Source organism: Hypanus sabinus, unplaced genomic scaffold (genome assembly GCF_030144855.1).
Source record: "Hypanus sabinus isolate sHypSab1 unplaced genomic scaffold, sHypSab1.hap1 scaffold_489, whole genome shotgun sequence".
NCBI lineage: Eukaryota > Metazoa > Chordata > Chondrichthyes > Myliobatiformes > Dasyatidae > Hypanus > Hypanus sabinus.
The window spans coordinates 192,265-213,889 of record NW_026781359.1 but is presented as its reverse complement, the minus strand read 5'-3'; the positions used below and the strand labels follow the sequence as shown (position 1 = coordinate 213,889).

Here is a 21,625-nt window from a genome sequence, read left to right as displayed (position 1 = left end):
GGAGTTCAGAGGGACGGTGGTGGTAGTGGAAGGATGTATGGTTAAGTAAACGTACCAAATGCTGAAAAGCCTGTATACACTGGAAAGGGAGGGGAGGTTTCCATTAGACAGAGTCTGTGATCTGACAGCACAGTCTCAGAATAAAGATACTTCTCTTTAAAACTGAGATAAGAAAAAAATTTTGGCTAAAAGATGTCTGATCTGTGGAATTTTTTGCCGTAGAGGTTGGTTGAGGATGCCATTTGGGTATATTTATGACAAAGATTAATATATTCATGATTGCTAAGTAGCTTCAGTGTTACTGGAGGAAGACAGGAATATGTTGGAATAAAAATCAGCCCTGGTTGAATGGTGGGCAGACCAGATGGATTGAATCACCTAATTCTGTTCCTGTGTCATATATCTTACCATGATTGAATGATGGCTCCTTCTTATCCCATATCATTCTGTAACATGTGAGGGAAAATAAAAGATGGTTCACAGAGATCATTAAATCTGCCTTCAGTGTTTAACTGTCAGTGAGTGCTGTTCAGAGTAACATTAAGCAGAAATGTTTGGTTCTCCTTTTTATTGTTAATGTGCTTCATTATCTCTGTGGTTAAAGTTAGACCTGTGGTGAGAGATTTATTGGAAGAAAAACCGCAACTGGAAGCAAACCACGACTGAGGACGTGGGAACAGCAACAAGTGAACCAGCCCGAGGACTGAGAGCATCAACTGGAGAGAACCCATTTGACTCGAAGATTCCAGTGATTCAGTCAGGAGAAAGTTTGGTGAGTCTCATTTACTCAAACACTGGTCCTTTAGACATTACATACCTGTACAAAGGAAGGTAGGAAATGGTTGGGAGTGAGACTGAATGTGCCCAGAAGAACCAGTTATACCTCTGTCAGAACCAGTTGTGAAGAAGCCCTCACAATGTTCCCTTTAAACTTTTCGCCCTTCACCCTTAACCCCTGTCCTCTGGTTTTTTTCTCCCCTAGCCTCAGTGGATAAAGCCTGCTTGCATTCACTCTATCTATACCCATCATAATTTTATATACCTCTATGAAGTCTCCGCTCATTCTTCTATGCTCCAAGGAATAAAGTCTTAACCTGTTCAAACTTTCTCTGCAACTCAGTTCTCAAGTCCTGTCAACATCCTCATAAACCTTCTCTGCACTCTTTTAACCTTATTACTATCCTTCCTGTAATTCGGTGACTAAAACTGCATACAATACTCCAAATTCGGCCTCACCAATGCCTTATACAATCTCACCATAACATTCCAACTCCTATACTCAATACTTTGATTCATAAAGGCCAATGTACTAAAAGCTCTCTTTACTACCCTATCTAGCTGTGACACCACTTTTAGGGAATTTTGTATCAGTATTCCTAGATCCTTCTGTTCTTGTGCACTCCTCAGTGCCCTACCATTTACCCTGTATGTTCTACTTTGTTTTTTCCTTCCAAAGTGCAATACCTCACACATGTCTGTATTAAACTGCATCTGCCATTTTTCAGCCCATTTTTCTAGCTGGTCCAGATCCCTCTGCAAGCATTGAAAACGTTCTTCACTGTCCACTACTCCTCCAATCCTTGTATCATCAGCAAATTTGCTGATCAAATTTACCAAATTATCATCCAGATCATTGATATAGATGGTAAATAACAATGGACCCAGCACTGATCCCTGTGGCACACCACTAGTCACAGGCCACCACTCAGAGAAGCTATCCTCCACTACCACTCTCTGACTTCTCCCATTGAACCAATGTCTAATCAAATTTACTACCTTACCATGTATACCTAGTGACTGAATCTTCGTAACTAACCTCCAATGCGGGACTTTGTCAAAGTCCTTACTGAAGTCCATACAGACAACATCCACTGCCCTGCCTTCATCCACTTTCCTTGTAACCTCCTCAAAAACCTCTAATAGATTTGTTAAACATGACCTACCACACATAAAGCCATGTTGACTCACCCTAATAGGTTCCTGTCTATCTAAATGCTTGTAGATCCTATCTCTTGATACTCCTTCCAATAATTTACCCACTACCAATGTGAAACTTACTGGCCAATAATTTCCTGAATTACTTTTAGAGCCTTTTTTATAAAACAGAACAACATGAGCTATCCTCAAATCCTCTGGCACCTCTCCCGTAGGTAACGAAATTTAAAATATATCTGCCAGGGCCCCTGCAATTTCAACACTGGTCTCCTTCAAAGTCCAAGAAAATACCTTGTCAGGTCCTGGAGATTTATCTACTCTGACTTGCCTCAAGATAGCAAGCTCCTCTTCTATCTGAAAAGGTTCCATGACCTCACGAATTGTTTGCCTTATTTCCATTGACTCCATGCAAGTTTCCTTTGTAAATACAGGTGCAAAAAAAAACATTTAAGATCTCCCCCATTTCTTTTGGTTCCATAAATAGCCGACAACTCTGATCTTCAATAGGACCAATTTTATCCCTTACTATCCTTTTGCACTTAACATACTTGTAGAAGCTCTTGATTATCCTTCACCCCGACTGCCAAAGCAACCTCATGTCTTCTTTTAGCCCTCCTGATTTCTTTCTTAAGTATTTTCTTACTTTTTGTATACTCCTCAAGTACCGATCCCTGTTTCTTATACATGTCATACATCTCTCTCCTTCTTCATCAGTTCCAATATCCATCGAGAACCAAGGTTCCTTATTCTTATTCACTTTGCTTTTAATCCTGAGACTTTGCTCCCAGGGTGTCCTCATGGGCCGTCCAGAAATGATTTCAGCTGGTGACAACCCTGTTTTCCCCTGTGGGGTAATTATGTTGTGGTTTTTTGTGCCTTACAAATGACCAGGAAACGCAGAAGATTCTTCAAGAAGGGTTAAACTTTAATTTGCAAATCAAAGCTGAGACAGTCATTGAGCTAGTCGCTGATTGCCCACCGATCTCTGGACACAGCATTTTTTATAGTATTTGTCCAGTTGTATTAGCATATGTAATCGATCTATAGTTGCATATTACACGTACTACACATGCATCATGTCCCTATTGTTCCTATCAATTGGCTTAATCATGTTCTAATCTACATCTCTTAGCTACCTCTCATTAACATACCATTGTCTTCTACATTCCTAAGACTTCAGTCTCCTACCAAATTGAGTACATGCACAGCAAATAATAAACTCAGAACTGAGCAATGTTCTAATCTACATTTCTTTAGCTACCTCTCATTAACACACCATTGTCTTCTACATTCCTGAGACTTCATTCTACTAAATTGACATGCATAGCAAACTGACTAGTTACACAGCAAATGATACAAGTTTTATACTCCATAATATTTTTATACTCCAATACTCCAATATATCCCCCCTTTCTCGCACAGAGAAAGAAGACTAAGAGTCCGCGCACAAAAGCCTCAATAAACTCAAGCATTTATTCCCAAATCTCGGGTAAACTATAATTTTCTGCGCCAAGACCTCAAAGTATTCTCTCCCTGCTACCCTGGGCCGCTGAGCCAAAAACCTGTCCCCTTGTACCTGAGACAGGGAAAAAGACTCTGAAGCCCTTACAATCTACTCCCACACTGTCGTTTTGCTCTTGTTCATCCTGCAGGTGTTGCAGGCTGTAACGATACATTTTCGGTGTTTCTTTCTCCACTAAGCTTGCTTCAGTAATTGCCACGAGCATCGGAAATTGTTTGGTTGCAGCACGCACTACAAGAGATTTGAGACAAGGAAGAAAACAGCACAGCACAAGCGCACAGCTCAACAATTAATACTGACAGTTATTGCAATTTTAGTCAGCCATGCTCCCCATGCTCCGAGTCTACTTTCCAACCAACCAAAGAACTGATGTTCAAATCCTGCATTCTGTTTGACCTCCAACCGCAGATACTTTAGTTTATTCATTGCTCTGGTGAAAGACCCTTCTGGGCTAGTATTGTTCGGTATGAAAGTGCAGCATTGTTCTCCAAACATTACACACACACCCCCTTTTTCTGCCAAAAGCCAATCCAGTACCTGTCTGTTTTGCCACGCCATCCTGGTAGTTGCATCTAGCTGTTGCCCTAAGGCCGCCAGTGCATCATCGGTGTAGTTGATGAATCTCTGCTGATTATAGTATATATAGTTTATCCATTCAACATTTTTGCTGACCCCTATCACAGGTATGATAGCTTCCCAGCCTGCAGCAATCTCATGCAGTGTCAGGCATGTCATTCGATTAGTTTGCATGCGGTAACTCATCAATGCTAACGGTAAAGCATCAACCCAATTAAGTTTAGTGTCTGCACAAATTTTATTTAGTTTGGCTTTCAGGGTTCCATTAATTCTCTCTACCATGCCCTGTGACTGAGGGTGGTATACATATCCAAATCTTTGCTTTATCCTCAGTGCCTGTAGTACCAATTTGACCACTTTCTGGATAAAAGCTGAACCATTGTCAAAGCTAAATTCTGTAGGTATTTCAAACCTTGGGATCACTTCATTTGTCAGAAATTTTACCACTGTCTTTGCCCCTTGAGCTCTTGAAGGTACCGCCTCCACCCATCTGCTAAATCGATCGATTACTACCAGCATGTATCTTTTCCCTCTCGCTGTCTTTATCATATCTATGTAATCAATCACTAGATGTTTAAATGGTCCCTCAGGTACAGGAATGTGACCTATTGGGGTTGTAATTCCCTTCCGAACATTATCCTGTGCGCATACCTCGCACTGTGACAAGACAACGTCCACTGAAGCCTGTAAATGAGGTGACCAAAAACCATCCTTTATTTTCTTTATCACTTCCCCCAATGCACAATGGTCCATCCCATGCGCTTCTGAAATCAGAATCGTCAGTAGAGGGGTGGGCACTACCAACAAACCGTCTTCTGTGCTCCACAAGCCTTCTGGGTTCTGCTTGGCTCCCCTTCCGTCTCCACATTGTCTGTTCTGCCAAAGTTGCCTTACCTTGTATTTCAATTAGGTCCTCTACCTCGGGTTCTGGAGTTAGGCTTACCTGGGAGGCAATGACAGCAGATGTTCACCCAGATGCTTTTCTGGCTGCCTCGTCCACAGCTTGATTTCCCTTTGTTATTACATCATTTTCCTTTTTATGTGCCTGACGTTTTACTATAGCCAATGCTTTAGGTTTCATTATAGCTTTTATTAAGTCGAGAATTTGCTGACAATGTTGTATGGGATCTCCGCTACTTTTTTTAAAACCTCTCTGCTTCCGCACTGCCTCGAACAAATGGCAAACTCCATGAGCATATGCAGAATCAGTACAGATGTCTACTTTCTCACCTTCCATCATTTCACACGCAGCTGTCAGGGCTTTGATTTCCGCTAGTTGGACGGAACATGGTTGGAGACAGGACTCCATCCTAATAATCTTATACCTCCACTGATCCTGCTGTACTACCGAGAACCCAGCATGATTTCCATCATAATCCCTATAACAAGAGCCATCTATGAACAGAACCTTTTTATCTGCATCCTCTAGAGGTTCTGACCGTCAATCTGCACTCAATTTGGCAAATGCCATTGTCTTCCCTACACAATCATGGGGTTCTCCATCATAGTCCAAAGGGACAAAATCGGCTATATTACTGGTAGTGCATCTCTGTATAGATATGTCAGGAAATGTCAATAGCATCTGATCCACTGCTATCCTGGCTGGCGTTAGCACAAATTTCCCACTTTCCAACAATTATGCTACTTTGTGGTGTGTGGACAGAGTCACAGGATAGCCCAGGGTGACAGGTGACGCCTTTTCATATGCATAGTACAGCGCCGCCAATCCCTGATAACAGGGTGGATACCCCTGAGCCACCTCATCTAGTCTCGTACTGTAGTCTGCTATCGGCTGTTTTGCTTTTCCTGTGCCTGTCTCTTGTGTTAAAACCGCTGTGACATAACCCTCCTGTCGGTTGGATACATACAAATGAAAGACCTTCTCGTAGTCAGGCAAAGCTAATGCTGGTGCTGACTGCAATTCCTGCTTAATAGTATTGAAAGCAATCTCCGCCTCTCCATTCCACTGTAAGCCGTTCTTCAAATTTGTATGCCCTGCTTCTTTCATTATCTTTCCCAAAGGTGCCACAATCTCAGCGTATTCTCCTGTCCAATCTGAGCTGTACCCTGCCATTCCCAAAAACGTCATCATCTGCCCTACAGTCTGGGGTTTGGGGGCCTTAGTTATTGCCTCAATCTGATCTGGTGCTCTCGCCTTCACTCCCTTGGATATTACCCTGCCTAGGTGCTCCACTTGCTGTGTGCAAAATTGCAGTTTCTTTTTGGATACTTTATGTCCTCCGTATGCCAGCTTCTCTAACAGAGTTATAGTGTCCTGCTCACACTGTTCCTTACTGTGGGAGCAAATCAACAGGTCATCCACATACCGTAACAATGTACTTTCCAATGGCATGCCCTCTAGGTCTGCCTTCAACACCTGATTAAAAATGTGTGGTGAATGTTTAAATCCTTGCGGCATTCTGGTATAGGTATACTGAGCACCTCTGTAAGTAAATGCAAACAGATACTGACACTGGTCGGCTAGAGGAATGCTGAAGAAAGCCGAACACAAATCAATCACTGAAAAGTAACTTGCTTCTGGTAGGACATTAGTCAAAAGCGTGTGTGGGTTGGGGACTACCGCTGGCCAGTCCTCTACCACATCATTTACCGCTCGCAAATCATGCACCAATCTCCACTTAGATTTATCTGCTTTTAAGACTGGCAGCAACGGGGTATTACATGGACTGTTTGTTCTTTTAAGCACCCCTATTTCAAGCAATCCCTGCACTGTCGATGCTATTCCCTCTTCTGCTTCTGGTCTTAGTGGGTATTGTGGTCTCCTGGGTGGAATTGCTCCTTTTTTCAGCCTTATTTCCACCGGACGAGCTGTTTTTATTTTCCCTACGTCCTTGTCAGGCTGTGACCACAAAATAGACGGCAACTCATATAACCTTTTATCTTTCTGCTGGCCTGTATCCTTTCCCAGCAAGGGCAGGTCTGGTTGGGGAGTTATTTCGACCTCTCTCACTGTCCCTACCATATCTACACTTACCATTATTTTAATGCAATTGGCGTCTTCTGATACCCACACCTCGGGCGTGATTTTCCTCCACACTGTTACGGTTTCAGCACTCTTAACTAAGGGTCCTAAGTCTTTAGACTGATATCCCTTGTTTACCAACAACGTTATGTGGGGCACAGCCTCCGGTATCCTGTAGCATTTTTCTAATAAGGTGTTCCACTTAACTTGTAAAGCTGCCCCTTGCTTTCCAATTATCACAGCCTCCCCTTCCAGGTGCTGTTGGGTAGATGCCTCCAGTTGCCATCTCTCCTCGAACTCCCTGTTCTGAGTCTTGTCAAAAATCACTGTACAATGCAGCTCAGATTTGGGCGCCCTTTTTCCATTTCTCCCAGGTTTCCTGAATCTGATCTGCGATGTCTCCTATCCAAAAGACATTAGCCTTCTTGTCTTCTCGCACTATCAATTGAGCCCCTGCTCTTTCCTCACTCAGCCCATTTCTAGTACAATCTAATTTTAATTCCAATTTCAATAAGGCATCTCTGCCTAACAAATTAATTGGAGTTCCTTTAAATACTGGCACCGGCAAAACAATTTCTTTATTTCCCATTCTCAACCGCACTGGAGCCGTGCACTGTGTCAACTGTGTTTTCCCCGAGAACCCTACCGTCTTAATAAACTTTCCTGACATGGGAAGGTGAAGGGCAGACTGTGGCTGTACACAAGTGTACGTGGCTCCAGTATCTATCATCATTGGTGTCAGTTGTCCTTCTAACATAACCTGAACAATGGGTTCCTCATCTGCCTCCCTTATCATTGGGTAATGTCCCTTCCCACTCAAGATCTCGGGGCACCCCTAATACCTCGCATAGGGGTTTGCAGGTCCGCTTGGGCCTGTGGGGGCTTGTCCTTGACTAAACTTTAGTTCCCTTATCAGTTCCTGCTGGTGTGTGACAGGCCATGGTGTAAACAGACAATCTCTTCTCATGTGACCTGGCTGATTGCATACCCAGCACAATCTCTCTACCTCTCTTTCCCCCTGTCTCTTCACTGGTCCCCTCAGCCCATAGCTCCTCTGCCTCCCTCCTTGGGACTTCCAGTCCTGTCTGGGCTGCTTGAATTTAGTCTGTTCCTGATAGGGCATTTGTGGGAATGCTCCTCCAAAGATGATTATTGGCATGGGGTTTTCCAGCCCTTGTCTTACAGTATGATCGGTCCCTCCATATAGCAGTGCTTTGTCCAGTTCGATGGCTGTCCTCGAACCGGTGGTTGCTGGCAGCAACTTTTTGTTTTTCTCTTTTTCCTTCTTTTTGAGTTCTTCAAGCTGCATTTGTATTAACATTCTTTGCACCACTTCCTGCTGCTCAGCCAACCTTCGTTTGTCTTTCCGGTATTTCTCAACCGCATGGACTATGTGGTCTCTAAATACTTGTGGGGTCATTGACGTCAGCCCAACCACTTCCTCCAGTTTGGATTTTACTTGTCGAGGCATTGCATCCAAAATGTTATGTCGGAACAGTGAGGTCATAAATAAGCTATTCTCCACCTCTTGTTCAGTCTCCAGTCTTCACCTTTTCAACTGGTTTTGGACGTAGGCTGCTGGGTTTTCAGTGTCTCCCAGTGGATCCCCTTTTAAGGATTTGGGGTCCAGTTTGGGTGGGTAAAGCCTGCCATACCCTCTGCCTCACTCTTTCAAACCCATCTCCATCAGTTCTTGGGTCGTTCGAGTTTACTATGCCAGCCATTTCCATTAGTTTGTTAAATTTGGAGGTTCCCATCAACCTTATCAACAGTGCCTTCAAATCTCCCATAGCCAATAATCGTCCTGCTGTTTCTTCTTCAAAGGCTCTAATCCATTTCCCTGCTCCTTCATGTAGATTGGGCAGAGTGGTTTTCAGCCCTTCTAGGTCCTGGGATCCCAAAGGGATATACTGCACTTGTCCTGATCCTTTAACTAACAAAGGCATCATTCTTCCTCCTTCTTCCCACCTGACCTGGCTCTCCTCCTCGCCTGACTCCCCATCTGTCTCAGGGTATGTCTGTACTGCCTCCCACACAAATGTCTCTGGGGTCCTCTTCTTCCCTTGGTCTCCCTGTGGAGTCCTTCCTTTCTGTCTTGATTCTATACTTGGTTGGCCCCTAGAGTATTTTTCGCATCTCTCCTGACAATCCCCTCTGAGTAACTTATCTAGCTCTCTCTCTACTTCTGCAAGTTGTTCCTCTACCGCCTCCATCTGCCCTTCTAGGCTTATGCCTCCTCCCTCTTCCCCCAAATTCTCGCATCCTCTCTCTCTCTGCTTAACTCTTGCTCCTCCAATGAGTCACCTTCTCTTTCTTCCTGTTCTGATGAGCTACTTTCTTTTCTAGTCTGTTTATTTCTATAGAATAACCGATACTCCTCATTCTCCTTTTCCTCTCTCAAGTATTTCATCCGTTCAATCTCTTCTCCCATTTCTCTCTTTGCCTGTTCTATCTTTATCCTTTCTGCCTGTATCTCTTTCCATATCGCCGCTTTTTCCTTCTCGTATTGTTTTTTTTTTCCTCCTCATTATCCCAAACCTGTACTTCTCCCTGCATGTTTACCATTCTCGTCAGCAGGGGGCACTGCTTAGGGGTTCCTTCCGCATTATAGTGAGGGGGCTTTTCTGTTTCTTTCGCATCCGGGTACGGAGCTGAAGCCAGCTTCTCACCGTACCCTCCTCTCTCTCTGGTGTTTCTCCGGCACCTTAGTGTCTTCCTCGCTTGTAATCAATATTCTGCCTGTCCCCCTCAGCCTTTCCCCCTCCATTCTGAAGAGTTTTTGCACTTCCATTTCTCGTTCTCTTTTTTGTCCTCTTTGCTTAGATTTATCTTTTGGTTTGTAATTTTTTAATTAGTCCTTCCATATCTTTGCACAAGCTTACATCAAACTTTCCTTCTCTTGGCCACTTTGTGGCCAGGTCTTTGGTTCTTTTCCCCATTTTTCTGAAGTTTTTGTGATCTCATATTTAATTAACAGGAATTTTTTGCTCAGAATCTCTACTGCCATTCCTTTACCTGTCAGGTTATTCTCTCTTTTTAAGGTATTTCAGAGATTCACAGTTTGTTTACTGGATAATATTATTTACTTTAATTCTACGCCTTGTCTAACACCACATGGACTTTTTCTTAACTAAATTTACTCTAATTCTACGCCTAGTCTAACACCATGTGGAGTTTTTCTTCCTAGTCTAACACCACGTGGACTTTTTCTTAACTAAATTTACTCTAATTCTACGCCTAGTCTAATTTCCTTTCCCTGCCTGTTCAGCCCTTCGTTTCGTACGAAGCGGTACCTACAGTGATCTACCAACACCACGTGGACTTTTTCTTAACGTCTTATTAAATTATTTGTACTTACCCTCACTGCAGTGTTCTTGATCAATCCTCTGAGCCTCCTCTGTTAACCCCCAACTCTGCCAGATTCTTTGGACCGGAGAGACCCTTCGGCAGTGGTTCCACACTTCAGAGACTCCAAGACCTCCCCAAAGCCAACCGAATTCTTAGTCCAAATTGTCGCAAAAAGCGCTTACCTTTTGTTTGGGTGCATCCTTAATTCTGTTAGCCTTGTGGGGATCCCCAGAGGGCTGGGAAGCATCCACAATCTGCCGTTTCCTTTCTGCGGGTCTATTTCCGGTCCTGTTCCTGACGCCAATTATGTCGTGGTTTTTCGTGCCTCACAAATGACCAGGAGACGCAGAAGATTCTTCAAGAAGGGTTAAATTTTAATTTGCAAATCAAAGCTGAGACAGTCATTGAGCTAGTCGCTGATTGCCCCCCCTCCCCCGATCCTCAGACACAGCATTTTTTATAGTACTTGTCCAGTTGTATTAGCATATGTAATCAATCTATAGTTGCGTATCACATGTACTACACGTACATCTTGCCACCATTGTTTCTACCAATTGATTTAATCATGTTCTAATCTTCATCTCTCAGCTACCCCTCATTAACACACCTTTGTCTTCTACATTCCTAAGATTTCATTCTACTAAATTGGATACATGCATAGCAAAATAGCAAGCTTCAAAACTTGACCAAACTAATCTACATCTCTTAGCTACCTCTCATTAACACACCTTTGTCTTCTACATTCCTAAGATTTCATTCTCGGTACATGCATAGCAAATAGCAAGTCAAAGCTGACTGCATAGTTTTGGTTCAGCAAAATTTATACTCCAATATATAACACTCCAATACACGTCAAGAAAGACTATTTGTGTGAGAGTGTTTCAGTTACTGTGGGGCGAAGAACCCATGCTGCTCAGCAGGAACAGGGAATAATACCAACGGAGAGAGTCAAACTGAGCCAGGAGACGGCAGAAATGCCCCATTCTTATAGAGACAGGAAGAGCATCAGGGAATTGATGGTCATTCCAGATACCATCACTCTGACCAGTCAGGAGATGATTTCTCTGTTCCACTTGTGTTGAACCTCACTGTAACAGTGTGATACCAGATGAAACCTTGGCAACTCAAGTAATCTCATCTGAAATGTTGTCCTACACCCATTGATGGATTTTGTAAATCTTTTTACAGGTTAAAACTGAGAAGGAATTCGTCTCCAGGAAGCTCAAACACGGCACACCTGTTTTGTTGTCTCTGTCTAGATATTTAAAAAGTGGAGCAAGGGATCCAATTGACCATCCTTCCTGCTCAGACTGTGGGGAGGGATTCACTCGGTCATTTGACCAACTGTCACACCTGTAATTTACACAGGAGAAAGGCCTTTCACCTGCTCAGACAGTGGGAATGGATTCACTCAGTTATCACAATTGAAGTTAGATCAGCAGGTTCACACACTGGACAAGGCCATTCACCTGTTCTGTGTGTGAGAAGGGGTTCAGTCGGTCTTCCCACCTGTGAAAACACCAATCAGTTCACACCACACCGGGCAGAGGCTGGTCATCTGCTGAATTTCTGGGAAAGGATTCACTCGGTCGTCTGACCTAATGGCTCACCAGTGGGTTCACACTGGGGAGAAGCCGTTCACCTGCTCAGTCTGTGGGAAAGGATTCACTCAGTCATCTACCCTACTGGTACATCAGCGAGTTCACTCTGGGGAGAAGCCTTTCACCTGCTCAGTCTGTGGAAAGGGATTCACTCAGTCATCCAACCTACAGAGACATCAGCGAGTTCATACTGGGGAGAAGCCATTCACCTGCTCAGTCTGTGGGAAGGGATTCACTCAGTCATTTGACCTAATGGCTCACCAGTGGGTTCACACTGAGGAGAAGCCATTCCCCTGCTCAGTCTGTGGGAAAGGATTCACTCAGTCATCCAACCTACAGAGACATCAGCGAGTTCACACTGGGGAGAAGCTGTTCACCTGCTCAGTCTGTGGAAAGGGATTCACTCAGTCATCCAACCTACAGAGACATCAGCGAGTTCACACTGGGGAGAGGCCATTCACCTGCTCAGTCTGTGGGAAGAGCTTCACTCATTTATCCAACCTATGGAATCATCAGCGAGTTCACACTGGGGAGAGGCCGTTCACCTGCTCAGTCTGTGGGCAGACATTCACTAATTTATTCAGCCTACAGAGACATCAGCGAGTTCACACTGGGGAGAGGCCGTTCACCTGCTCAGTCTGTGGGCAGACATTCACTAATTTATTCAGCCTACAGAGACACCAGCGAGTTCGCACTGGGGAGAGGCCGTTCACCTGCTCAGTCTGTGGGAAAGGATTCACTGAGTCATCTACCCTCCTGGTACATCAGCAAATTCACACTGGGGAGAAGCCGTTCACCTGCTCAGTCTGTGGGAAAGGATTCACTCAGTCATCTAACCTCCTGGTACATCAGCAAATTCACACTGGGGGGAAGCCGTTCACCTGCTCAGTCTGTGGGAAAGGATTCACTCAGTCATCTACCCTACTGGTACATCAGCGAGTTCACACTGGGGAGAAGCCGTTCACCTGCTCAGTCTGTGGGAAAGGATTCACTCTGTCATCTACCCTACTGGTACATCAGCGAGTTCACACTGGGGAGAAGCCGTTCACCTGCTCAGTCTGTGGGAAAGGATTCACTCTGTCATCTACCCTACTGGTACATCAGCGAGTTCACACTGGGGAGAAGCCGTTCACCTGCTCAGTCTGTGAGAAGGGATTCAGTCAGTCATCTGCCCTACAGGCACATCAGCGAGTTCACACTGGGGAGAAGCCGTTCACCTGCTCAGTCTGTGGGAAGGGATTCACTCGGTCATTCACCCTAAAGAGTCATCAGCGAATTCACACTGCGGAGAAGCAGTTCACCTGCTCAGTCTGTGGGAAGGGATTCACTCAGTCATCTACCCTACTGGCACACCAACGAGTTCACACTAGAGAGAGGCCATTCACCTGCTGAGAATGTGGGAAAGGATTCACTCAGTCATCCCACCTACTGGCACACCTGTCAGCTTAGAATGGGGAGTGGCCATTGTTATGAATCCCTAGGTTTTGTTTGCTGTGGAGAGAGAGAGAGATTAAGAAGGCAAATGTGTCTGACTTGCAGCTTGTTTACATTGCGTGCAGCTTGTTTAGTTTTAACCGAGGACACAGACACTCAGAGTCAGACTGAGACGAAGGAGGAAAAATGGAAGAATCAAAACCAGGGAACTAGTGGCCAAGGGCCACTGTTTGGAACTTTCCTTTGCCCACAAGGGTGGGCTAATTATCGATTCACCGTACTCAAATGTGTGGTTGTCATCTCATTTGATCCGTAGGAGTGGATCTGATTTGGTTTATCCTGCAGAGACCACTTATGTGTTAACCCTTGCCTGGCTGTGGTGTGGTAATTCATTTGAAGACGATACCCCTCATGATAAGTCACTTCGGGTGATAATTAGTTTGTGGATTTAGAAGGATGACAGATAAAATCTACAGCGACTGTTGGTCTCATTTTACCACCATGGAACCTGTGGAATACGACATAATTGCCTTCTCTCAACATTTACCCTGGATTACAAATATCTCTCTCGTCACCTATTCTGCGGTTGAACTGAACTTTCATACTTTACCATCTCAAGACTCCAACCCTTGTCTCCCCCGAGCTCAATAGTTTGCGAGTTATATTTATACACATAACACTCACGAGGAAATTGCAGATGCTGGAAATTCAAACAACACACACAAAATGCTGGTGGAAAACAGCAGGCCAGGCAGTATCTATAAGGAGAAGAACTGTCAATATTTCAGGCTGAGACCCTTCATCAGGACTAACTGAAAGGAAAGATACTTAGAGATTTGAAAGTGGTGGGGGGAGGGTGAAATGAGAAATGATAGGAGAAGACCGGAGGGGGTGGGATGAAGCTAAGAGCTGGAAAGGTGATTGGCGAAAGTGATACAGTGCTGGAGATGGGAACGAATCATCGGACAGGAGGCCTCGGGAGAAAGAAAGGTGGGGGGGAAGCACCAGAGAGACATGGAAAACAGGCAAACAATTAAATATGTCAGTGATGGGGTAAGAAGGGGAAGAGGGGCATTAATCGAAGTTAGAGGTCAATGTTCATGCCATCAGGTTGGAGGCTACCCAGCCGGTATATAAAGTGTTGTTCCTCCAACCTGAGTTTGGATTAATTTTGACAGTAAAGGAGGCCATGGATAGACATATCAGAGTGGGAATGGGACATGGAATTAAAATGTATGGCCACTGGGAGTAGTCTGTTGCTGCTGGTTCATTTCTAAAGCGTTATGGTTTCTAACAAAATGGGGCCTGCGTCTGGGATATGAACAAATTTAAGGATTAATTTAATATGGATTTCATTGGGGAAATCCCTTTTGATTAATTTGTGTGTGGAAAATCAGCAGCAATGGATGTTGATAGATATCTGGAAGTGTGAACCTCTCAGGCATTAGAGGACACCAGAAGGACTGAGTTGTTGAGTATTGCTAGAACGTTAATACTTGCTGAGGTGAAATTGACAATGAGGAGGGCAGTGATGCAGAGGATAACAGCTGAACATTATGTATCTGAGGGTGTGTTTAAAGTGGAGGAGTTGGAGGTGTTTCCTGAAAGTAAACATCGTGGGCTTGAGCTCCAGTAGAAGTTAGAAAAATTGAAGATGGAGGCTCCGGAAAGGCAGAGGCAGTTTCAGGCTGGAAAGGCAAAAAAACAGACAGAAAATTCTCTTACAAAGTTTAATTAAAGGGAAGGCTTAGCAAGCCTATTCTGCTTTGACAGTAGCTGAAGCAGCTGATTATTTACTTATTTATACTGCCCCAATCATCGCCACTGGGCTATAAATATGCAGGAGCAGTGTGTGATTCAGTGTTTTGCTCAAGGACACACAAGCTGCCTCGGCTGAGGCTTGAACTCATGATCTTCAGATCGCTAGTTCACCACCTTAACCACATGGTCACGCATTATGACCACATATTATGACGTAGTGAAAAACAGGCTGTGCTCAAAGCTTACGGGTTGGTCCCAGAAGCAGACAGGCAAAAGTTTAGAAATTTGAAGAAATCTATGAACCAGACATACAGAATTTGCTTATGAGAAATTTGTGTGTTTTGACTGCTGGTGCACATCTGAACATGTAAATGAGGATTTTAACAGCTTGAGAGAGTTGGTTTTAATTGAAGAATTCAGAAGGTGCGTCCCTGATGACATAAAGACGTACTTCGATGGAAATGATGAAACATTTTCATATGAGTTGAATTGTCTTTTCCTAAACCTTACTTACATTATCTTTAATTATTTGGATGGAGGTTCGGAGTTACTGGCACTACTGTATACGTACTTAACATTATTGAATGGCCCATGTTGGTTAGTGTTTTTTTTTTATCTTTTTTTCTTTTTATTTCTTTGTTCATCAATGTTGTGAGTTTGGGAGGTTATCTATTTTTATTATTATATATATTAATGTCTTTACACTATTAATTATGTACTCTCAAACACTTTGTATTCATGTTTCATTTATGTTTGTTTAAAATTAATAACAAGAGAGCAAGAGGGAAGAATTGGTCAAAATTGATTTGAAAAGAACACGGGCAGGGATGAAAACAAAACAGCAATGGCTGGAATTTCTGGAAGCAGTTTGCGAGGCATAGGGTATATGCACATCACAAAGAGCAAGTAGTATTCTAAAGGTAAAGTGTCAAAACCGTGGCTGATAAGAGAAACCAAAGACAATGTAAAAACCAAGGAGAGGGCACAGAGCAAAAATTATTAGGAAGTTAGAGAATTGGGAAGCTTTTAAAAACAAACAGAATGCAACTAAAATAATTAAGAAGGGAAAGATGGATCACATAGATGAGCTAGCCCGCAATATTAAAGAGGATACCAAAGTTTTCTTCAGGTACATATATTGTAAAAGAGAGGCTGCAGTGGATATCGGACCACTGAAAAATGATGCTGGAGAGTTAGAAATGGGGTGGGGCTGCATGGTGATGGCAGATGAACTGAATAAGTCTTGTATGTCACTCTTATCTCTCGAAGACACTGGCAGGGATATGGAAGTCCCAGATGTCAGTGGTCAGAATGTGTAAAGTTACGTTACACGGGAGAAGGTTCTTTGGGATACAGAGATGGTCTGAAGGTAAATAGGTCACCTGGACCAGATGGTGTACACCCCTGAGATCCAAAAGAGGTGGCTGAAGTGATGTGGAGGCATTAGCATTGATCTTTCGAGAATCGTTAAGGAAATACAATCCAAAGATTTTTCCTTCACTGCTCCCCCTCTCCCAGTTTCACCCATCACCTACCACATCTTCCACCCCTCCAACCCCCACACTGCTTCCTCTGACGGCTCATCTTTTTTGTTCCCAGTCCTGATGAAGGGTCTCGGCCCGAAACGTCGACTGTTTGCTATTTCCCATATATGCTGCCTGGCCTCCCAGGTTCCTCCAGCATTTTGTGTATGAGTTGCTTGGATTCCCAGCATCCACAGATTTTCTCCTGTTTTTGATAAAAGCAAAAGCAGGGTCATGCAATATAGCAAGAAAACAGTAGGAAGTGAGAGGATTGGAAATCTTTTACATAACCAACAGGAGACAACAAAAAAAAACACTCACATTCACACACACAGGAGAGACATGATGAAAAATTACGGTAAGTGATCCAATAATATCAGGTATCAAAAGTTGTTCAGATATATAAAGAGTAAAAGAGAGGGAAGAGTTGCTATTGTACCACTGGAAGATGATGCTGGCGTGTTAGTAATAAAGCAAAGAAATCGCGGCCGAATGTAACAAGTATTTTGTGTCAATCTTCACTGTGTAAGACACATGCAGAATAATACTATAAGACATAGGAGCAAAATTAGGCCATTCAGCTCTATTGAGTCTGCTCCGCCGTTCTATCATGACTGATCCCGGTTCTCACTCAACCCCATGCACCTGTCTCCTCGGCATATCCTGTAATGCCTCGAATGATCCATAAACTATTAGCTTTTGCCTGAAATGTACCCACAGACTTGGCCCCCACCGCCAACTGTGTCAGAGAATTCCACAGATTCACTGCTCTCTGACTAAATAAAATCCTCCTTAACTGCTCTAAAAGGTTGCTCCTCCGCTTTCAGGCTGTGCCCTCTGTTATGGCTACCCCCACCATAGGAAAAGGCCTCTCCTCATCCACCCTATCTGGACCTTTCCACATTCGGTGGGTTTCAGTGAGATTCAATATTCAGGATGAGGTTTATTATCACCGGCATTTGGCGTGAAATTTGTTGACAGCAGCAGCAGTTCAATGCAATACAGATTCTGACATAGATAATAATAATAATAAATTAATTAAAACAATAATCAACAAGTAAATCAATTATGTGTGATGAATAGATTATTAAAATGTGTAAAAACAGAAATACTGTATATTGAAGAGTGTCCAAAGCTTTCAAAGTCCATTCAGGAATCGGATGGCAGAGGGGAAGAAGCTTTTCCTGAATCACTGAGTGTGCGCCTTCAGGCTTCTGTATCTCTTACCTGATGGTAACAGTGAGGAAAGGGCATGTCCTGGGTGTTGGAGGTCCTTTATAATGGACGCTGCCTTTCTGTGATACCGCTTCCTGAAGATGTCCTGGATTCTTTGTAGTCTCGTACCCAAGATGGAGGTGACGAGATTTACAGCCTTCTGCAGCTTCTGAACACCCTCCACCCACATTTACTAAACATAAGTCAGTGCAGGAGTACAGGCCCAAAGCTGGCAAACGCTTCTCATGCTTAACCCCTTCATTCCCGAAATCGTCTTCTTGAAGATCCACTGGACTCTCTCCAATGATAACACACATTTTCTAAGATAGAAGTCCCGCATACTCTAACTAACGGAATGTTAGCCTTCATTGGTAGAGGGATTGAATTCAAGAGCAGGGAGGTAATGCTGCCACTATACAGGGTACAGGTGAGGCCGCACCTGGAGTACTGTGTCCAGTTCTGGTCTCCGTACTCGAGGAAGGATATATAGTACTGGCTTTGGAGGCAATGCAGAGAAGGTGAAACAGTTTGATTCCAGGGATGAGGAGGGATTGAGTCGCCTGGGACTTTTCTCTCTGGGGTTCAGAAGAATGAGAGGGAATCTTATAGAAATACCCAGAATTTTGAAAGGGATAGATAAGATAGTAGGAAAGTTGTTTCCATTGGTAGATGAGAGTAGAACTCGGGGACATTGCCTCAAGAGTCAGGAGAGAAGAGTTAGGACGGAGATGAGGGGAAACTGCTTTTCCCACAGAATGGTAAATCTGTGGAATTCTCTGTCCAGGGAAGCAGTTGAGGTTTCCTCACGAAGTATATTTAAGATAGAGTTCGATAGGTTTTTGCAGAATAAGGTAATGAAGGGTTATAGGGAAAAGGCAGGTAGATGCAGCTGAGTTTCCTGACGGATCAGCCATGATCTTATTGCATGGCGGGACATACTCAATGGGCCAATGGCCGACTCCTGCTCCCATTTCTTATGTTCTGACTTGCGGCCTGAGGAGTGTCTTGTAAAGTATCAGCATTATCTCCTTGCTGATATATTCTACTTCACTTTAAATAAAGCCAGCATTGTATTTGCCTTCTTTACCACAGACTCAACCCGGAAGTTAATCTTCTGGGAGTCTTGCCCAAGGTCCTGGTGTCGTAGTGACGTCAGCGCCGGACTCCGTAACGGAGTTTCCCGGGTTTGAATACAGTCGGTCCTCTCCCGAGTACGCTTTCCATCCGTGCCGGGTTGAGTGTTGAGCTCGCAATTCGACCTCATAAAATAAAGAAAAATACTGTGAAATGTCTGTGTGAGGAGAAGCGCCCTACACAACCTTCCGATTTGCGCCTTGTAAGGCATGAAAATGCCCGACGCTGCCCTGAGTCAGTCCTGAGTCGAGGACATCATCATCATCATCATCATCATCACGTTTCCTGCTGTACTTCTGTGGCTTGAACATTCTCCCCAATCACATAACAGTTCACTATTGTTCCTTTTGCCGAAATGTACTACCGTACTTTTCCCAATATTGTATTCCGTCTGCCACTTTCTTGATCGTTCTTCAAATTTGTCTGTGTCCTGCTGCAATCGCATTGCTTCGTCAGCACTACCATCGCCTCCACCTACCTTTGTATCATCCACAAACCTTGTCACAAAGCCATCAGTTCCATTATCCAAATCATTGACAAACAATGTGAAAAGCAGCGGTCCGAATACTGAGCCCTGAAGAGCACAAGTCACTGCTGGCCAACCAGAAAAGGCCCCTTTTATTCCCACTCTCTGCCTCTTGGCTGTCAGCCAATCCTCTATCCGTGCCAGTATTACTGCTGACATTTATCCTGTTAAGCAGTTTCATGTGTGACACCTTATCAGAAGCTTTCTGAAAATCCAAGTAAATGATATCCACTGTCTCTCGTTTGTCCATCCTGCTTATGACTTCCTCGAAGATCTGTAACAGACTTGTCAGGCAAGATTTCCCTGTATAGAACCAAGCTGGCTTTGACATTATATCATTAGTCTCTCCTAGTACACCAAAACCTCAACTGTTATCATGTCTCCACACTTTCCCAGCCACTGAGATTAGGCTAACTGGACTATAATTTGCTTTACTTTGCCTTCCTCCCTTCTCAAAGAGTGGATTGGCATTTGCAATCTTCCTGTCCTCCGGGACCATGCCAGAATCAAGTGATTCTTGACGTGTCATGACCAATGCATCTGTTATCTCTCCAGCAACCTCTCTCAGGACTCTGAGATGTAGTCCATCTGGTCCAGGTGACTTATCCACTTCAAGAACCTGTGTTCTCAAACGTTTTCCTTTGTAATAGCAATGGCACTCACTCCTGTTCCCTGACACTCATGGATCTCTGGCACACTGGTGGTGTCTTCCACAGACAAGACGGATGCAAAGTACCTATCAAGTTAGTCTACCATCTCTTCCCCATTTGTACCCCGTGAGCATCATTTTCCAGTGGTCCAATATCAACTCTCACCTCCCTTTCGTTTATTTTATAACTGGTTGATATTATTGTATAGTTTGCTGTCATATTTCACCTTTCCCCTTATAGCTTTTGTTTTAAATTTTCCTGTTGTTGGATATTAAAAGCTACCCAATATCCAACCTACTATTCACTTTTAATACCTTATATGCTTTTATACAGTCCTTAACTTCCTTTGTCAGCCACGATAGCCTAGCCCCGCTGTTTGAGAACTACGTCTGTGGGACATATCTATCCTGCACATTATGAACTATTCCCAGAAACGTCAGCCATTTCTGCTCTGGCGTCATCTCCACCAGCATCCTCCAATCCACCTGGGGAATCACCTCTCTCACGCCTCTGTAATTCCCTTTCATTCCATTGCGATACTACACATGTGACCTGTGCTTCTCCCTCACAAATTGCAGTAGGACTTCAAATCATATTATGATCACTGCCTTCTAATGGTTCCTTTACATTAACCTGCCTGATAAGATCTGGGTTATTACACAACACCCAATGTAAGATAGCAGTTCCCCGAGTAGGCTCAACCATCAGCTGCTCTAAAAAGCCATTTCGTTAGCATTCAATACATCCCCTCTTTTGCGATCTCACGCCAATCTGACTTTCCCAATCCTCCTGCAGAGTGAAGTCACCCACTACAGTTGTGTCATTAAATTTATTACATAAATGCCAAACATTCAGCAGCACCTGGGACAGAAGTGAGGATACATGCTTTTACCAAGGAGAGAAGGTGTTTCTGAAGCTGAAAGGCCTGAAGGTAGATAAGACACCGCGGAGTTCAGAAAGAGGTAGCTGAAGAGATTGTGAAGGCATTGGAGTCATAAAACACTAAAACACAGGAAAAAGCCATTCGGCCAGTCCAGTCCATGCTAAAGCATTAATCTTCCGAGCTCCAGCAACTTCCACCTGGACCATAGCCCTCCATATGCTTCTCATCCGGTGACCTAAGGAAACTTCTCTTAAAGATTTCAATCGTCCCTGCCACTTGCTCTGGCAGCTCGGTGCACACTCTCCCAGCCTCTGAATGAAGAAGTTCCCCCGTAGTTTCCTCTTCAAGTGATGAGTAATGATCTATCACAAATCACTAGATTTTAGAACGGTTCTGGTGGACCAGAAATTTGCAAATGTCACTCCACTCTTTAAGAAGAGAGGGGGCACAAGAAAGAAAATTATTGGACAGTTAGTGGTCAGGACCTTAGTGGTCAGGAAGATGTTAGAGTGTACTAAGAGTGTGTTTTTTGGG

General features: G+C 43.9%; 1 protein-coding gene across 7 annotated transcripts in view; it reads left to right on the top strand.

The window, feature by feature from the left end:
* LOC132389174 (zinc finger protein 229-like) overlaps nt 1-21,625 on the top strand; it is a 42,221-nt gene that overhangs the window by 4,167 nt on the left and 16,429 nt on the right. For 5 of the 7 annotated variants that reach the window (XM_059961631.1, XM_059961629.1, XM_059961633.1 and 2 more), the window contains 2 exons: nt 605-772; nt 11,553-14,226. In XM_059961631.1, the coding sequence (XP_059817614.1) occupies nt 11,966-13,357 (1,392 nt within the window). In that variant the 5' untranslated portion in view covers nt 605-772; nt 11,553-11,965 and the 3' untranslated portion in view covers nt 13,358-14,226. Of the gene's footprint in view, nt 1-604; nt 773-11,552; nt 14,227-21,625 lie in introns of those variants that run through there. The other 2 variants (XR_009510445.1, XR_009510444.1) reach the window with 1 other exon arrangement.